The 4,808-nt window shown below is 68.8% G+C and overlaps 1 protein-coding gene across 1 annotated transcript; it reads left to right on the top strand.

Moving 5' to 3' along the window:
* Window positions 1–91: 91 nt before the first annotated feature.
* On the top strand, window positions 92–4,122 carry LOC146584864 (very long-chain acyl-CoA dehydrogenase, mitochondrial-like; the record flags this gene model as incomplete). Its single annotated transcript, XM_085323953.1, has 14 exons — window positions 92–265; window positions 353–482; window positions 575–700; window positions 783–981; window positions 1,516–1,620; window positions 1,716–1,802; window positions 1,906–1,968; window positions 2,104–2,205; window positions 2,557–2,654; window positions 2,742–2,814; window positions 2,891–2,963; window positions 3,039–3,111; window positions 3,225–3,300; window positions 3,386–4,122. Coding segments are annotated over 14 exons (1,517 nt in total), but the record flags the coding sequence as incomplete, so codon positions are not given.
* Between the last annotated feature and the right edge of the window lie 686 nt (window positions 4,123–4,808).

Here is a 4,808-nt window from a genome sequence, read left to right as displayed (position 1 = left end):
CCCTCTTTGTGCCCCCCGGCACCCCTCCCCCCCCCAGGGGTCCCCCACAGCTTTCCCTGTACCCTGGGGACCCCCTTGCCCCCTGCCCCAGGGACTCTTCCAACCACCGGCTGCCCACAGTACGCCCGTCTGGTGGAGATCGTGGGGCTGCACGACCTGGGTGTGGGCATCACGCTGGGCGCCCACCAGTCCATCGGCTTCAAGGGGCTGCTGCTCTATGGCACCCCTGCTCAGAAGAAGAAGTACCTGCCTCGCTTGGCCACCGGTGAGGGGGTGCAGGGCAGATTTAGGGGGGGATGTTGGGTGGCTGGCAGGAGCCCTGAGCCCCCCCTGCTGCCACCCTCCTCCCCAGGCGAGACCGTGGCCGCCTTCTGCCTGACGGAGCCAGCGAGCGGCTCAGACGCGGCCTCCATCCGCACACGGGCCCAGCTCAGCCCCTGCGGCACCTACTACACCCTGGATGGCAGCAAGATCTGGATCAGGTGGGTGCTGGGGGGCGGCAGGGCTGCGGGATGGAGGCGGCACGGGGTCCCCTTACTGCCTCCATTTCCCCCCACACACACACCCCTTGCAGCAACGGGGGTCTGGCAGAGATCTTCACTGTGTTCGCCAAGACGCCGCTGCGCGACGAGGCGACAGGCGAGGTGAAGGACAAGATCACGGCGTTCGTCGTGGAGCGGGCCTTCGGCGGCGTCACCCAGTGAGTCGCCCATGAGCTCTGGCTGCGTCTCGGTGGCGAACGAGGGCAGTTTTTGAGGTGCTGACCCCTGCTCGGCCCCCAGCGGTCCCCCTGAGAAGAAGATGGGGATCCGGGCGTCGAACACGGCCGAGGTGCACTTCGAGGGCGTCCGGGTGCCCGTGGAGAATGTCCTGGGGGCGCCTGGCGCCGGCTTCAAGGTGGCCATGAACATCCTCAACAACGGGCGCTTCGGCATGGCCGCAGCACTGGCCGGCACCATGCGGGGCCTCCTGGCCAAAGCTGTGAGTGTGGGCGCACGGGATCCCCTGAAACCCACCCAGGACCCTCCAGGGTCCCCCAACCCTCCCTGGGACCTGCGAACCAGCCCAGGAGCCTGTCAGGACCCCCAAACCTCCCCAGGAGCCTGCCCAGACCCCCTGAACCTCCGCAGGCATCAAGCCTGTCCAGAAACCCCCTGAGACTCCTAGGTCTCTCCAGCACCCCTGGCCTTTCTTGGCCACCTGCAGAAACCCCCAGACCTTCCTAGGAGGTCACCAGGCCCCCTGGGTCTTCCTGGGAGCTCCCCAGACTTCCCCAGGAGCCCACCAGGCCCCTGAGCATCCCTGGGACCCCTGGACCCACCTGGGAGACCGCTGGGACCCCCAGAGCTTCCCTAGGAGCCATCTGGGATCCCTAAATGTCCCTGGGATCTGGCCAGGACCTACAGACCTCCCTGGGACTTCTGAACCTTCCCAGGACCCCCAGACCTCTCTGGGAGCACCCAGGACCTTGCCTCCCTGTGGCTCCCCCAACTATTCACCCCGCACCCCTGCCAGGTGGACCACGCTGCCAACCGCACCCAGTTTGGGGACAAGATCCACAATTTTGGGGCTATCCAGGAAAAGCTGGCACGCATGGCCCTGCTGCAATACGTGACTGAGGTAGGACCCCACAGGGGGGCTGGGGGGATGCACAGGCTGGGCCCCCCCCAGCCCCACGGCAGCCCCGACCCCACGGCAGCCCCCTCTGCACGCAGTCCATGGCCTATGCCATTAGCGCCAACATGGACCGAGGCGCCCCCGACTTCCAGATCGAGGCCGCCATCAGCAAGATCTTCGGCTCCGTGAGTGGGGCAGCGGGGAGACGGGGGTCTCCTGGGGGTCTCTGGGTTTCCGGAGGGTCCCTCCAGGGTTTTTAAGGGTTTCTCACTCCCGTCTCCGGGGCAGGAGGCGGCCTGGACCGTGGCGGATGAGTGCATCCAGCTCATGGGAGGGATGGGCTTCATGAAGGTGAGTCCTGGCCCCTGGCAGCACCTCCCAGCCCTCGGGGGCATCCCCTGGCCCTTGGGGGTGCCCCCCAGCAGCACCCCCAGCCCCCGGGGTGCCCCTGCGCCCACCGGCTCCCCCTGATGCTCCCCACGGCAGGAGGCGGGGGTCGAGCGCGTCATGCGGGACCTGCGCATCTTCCGCATCTTCGAGGGCACCAACGACATCCTGCGGCTCTTTGTGGCCCTCAACGGCTTCCAGGTGCCAGGCGCGGGCCACTGGGGTGGGGGCTGCTGGGGTGGGGACTTCTGGGGGTGCTGCGGATGCCGAGGTGAGTGTAACTGGGAGGTGCTGGGAATGCTAGGCTCCCCCCCACCATGTAGGGGTAGTGGGATTAGGGTTAATGGGGGATACTGGATCACCCTGTACAAGGGGTATGGGGACAGGGGTTACTGGGGGATACTGACAGTGCTGGGATCACCCCATAAGTGGGCACTGGCTGTGGGGATGCCATTAGTGAGGCCAGGGCCAGGCAAGGTGCAGTGACGGGGGGGGGGGCAGAGGGGGCGGGAGCCCCCAGCTGCCCCCCGACGCTGACCCCCGTCCCCACAGCTCCTCGGCATCCAGCTCCGTAGGCTGCAGAAGGCCCTGAAGCAGCCGCTGGGCAACGCGGGTCTCCTGGCGGGCGAAGCTGCCCGGCGCCTCCGCAGGTACCAGCCCCCCCCCTCCTGCCCCCCAGCTTGGGGGTTGCAGCAGGGGGGTGGCTCAGGTGACCTCACCCCCCTCTCTGTCCCCAGGAAAGCGGGGCTGGGCTCGGGGCTCTCCCTGCGTGAGCACGTGCACCCTGACCTGCAGGACAGTGCCCGCAAGGTGAGGTGGGGGGGGGGCTGGGCACCCATGTGGGGCACTGCCCCACACGCCACTGACCGCCCGCGCCTTGCCCCAGACCGTTCAGTGCTTGGACCTCTTTGCGGAGACAGCTGACACGCTGCTGCTCAAGCATGGGAAGAAGATCGTGGGTGAGCGAGGGGGCAGTGTGGGGGGTAGCGTGGGGGGCTCGGCCCGGACCCACGCCCTCTGCTCTGCCCCCCTAGATGAGCAGTTTGTGCTGAAGCGAGTGGCTGACGCTGCCATCGACATCTACGCCATGGCTGTGGTGCTCTCCAGGTACCAGTGCCAGGGGGCCAGTGCAGCCCCACAAGTGGAGGGCTGGTCGGAGGGCCGTGGGTCAGCGCAGCCCCACACCCAGGGGCCCAGTTCATCCTCCCGTCCTCCCCCAGGGCCTCACGGGCGCTGAGCCAGGGGCTCCCCACGGCGCAGCACGAGCGACTCCTCTGTGACACCTGGTGCCAGGAGGTGAGCGGTGGGGTGGCGTGGGGTGATGTGGGGCGGCCCTGTTGCTCCACGGTGCCCCGTGCTCACCCCTGCATGTCTCCCCCAGGCCCACGAGCGGGTCTCGGCCACCCTGCGCGTGCTGACGGCCGACAGCTCCCGCCAGACCTTCCGCAACCTGCGGGCCATCTCGCGGGCCGTGGTGGAGAGCGGCGGCGTCGTGGCCCCCAACCCCCTGGGCTTCTGACCCCGGCCCCTGCGTGTGCCCCCCAGCCTCTGCTGGGGGCCCTGGGGCTGCTCCCCCTGCTGCGCTTCACAGTGATGCCTTAAGCGCCTCCTGCTCCAGGCTGGGGTGACTCTTTTCAGGTCTCCCCCCATTTTTTTTGGGGGGGGGGGGAACGACACTTGTGCTGCTGCCCCTCACCTTTGGCAGTGTGCAGGGCCCCTTCTACACTCCGTGGGGCAGAGGTGAAGCCTCCTGCTACACATTTGCAGTAGTTTAGAGTCCCTGGTGCCTAAGAAAGGCTGTTTTGAGGCCCCCTTCCTGTCCCTGTGGCAGTTTTCAGGCTCCACCCTCTCCCAGTGGTGGTCTCAAGGCTCCCCTCCCGGTGGTGGTTTTGAGGCTCCTCCCCATCCCCAGGGTGACCTCGAGGCTTCCCCTATCTAAGTAGTGGTTTCGGGGTTCCCCCCTCCCAGCAGCAGTTTTGAGGCCCCCCTCATCCAGGTGGCGGTTTCAAGGCCCCGAGGAGCCTCCCTGCTGCCCCCGGCGGCGGCTCCCCCGGCCCCGCTGCAGCTCCTGCCTGATTAATTACCGCAGCTTAATAAACGGCGACTGTGGGAACGCTGGCTGGCGGCAGCTCGCGCCTTAATCGACCGCTTCCCGCTGCGGCACCCGGGGGGCCGGTGCAGGGCGGCGCGCGGCTCCCCCACGCCGGGCCGTGGGTCCGCCCCATGGCCGGACTACGCTACCCGCCGTGCCCCGGGCGCGGGGGGGGCAAATCCCCGCTAAGCCCCGGGCGGCTCAGAGGCGATTAGCAGCCTCCCGGACATGCCGCGGGCACAGCAGGGTGAGGGGCCGGGGCCCTGCCCCACGGCGGGTGGGGCACAGGGCCAGGGGGCCCTACTGCAGGATCGGGGGCCGTGGGTGCCCCAGGCCATGGGTCGGTGGATGCCTGAGATGGGGGTTGTGGGTGAGCCCTGGCCTGCAGCGGGCCAACGGCAGGCAGCTCCGTGGGCTGTGGGTCCCGATGCCCCGTGGGTGCCCAGGGACGGGTGCTGCGTCTGTGGGGTGACAGGTCCCTGGGGTACAGGCCACCCTGACCGCCAGCGGGTGCCTGGCAGTGGGGGGGGCAGGTTTGTGGGGCAGCGGGTCCACGGGTCCATGGGGCATGGCAGTGGGCCAGGGAGTCCGTGGGGTGGCAGGTCCGTGGGGCGTGCGCTCACCCTGCCCCCGGCAGGTGCCCGGCAGGGGGGCAGGGGGTCTATGGGGCGCGCGCTCACCCTGCCCCCGGCGGGTGCCCGGCAGGGGGGCG

Source organism: Rhea americana, unplaced genomic scaffold (assembly GCF_003343005.1).
Source record: "Rhea americana isolate MKP2758 unplaced genomic scaffold, rheAme1 scaffold_897, whole genome shotgun sequence".
NCBI classification, from domain to species: domain Eukaryota; kingdom Metazoa; phylum Chordata; class Aves; order Rheiformes; family Rheidae; genus Rhea; species Rhea americana.
The sequence above is the reverse complement of the archived record's forward strand: the minus strand, read 5'-3'. Positions and strand labels throughout refer to the sequence as shown.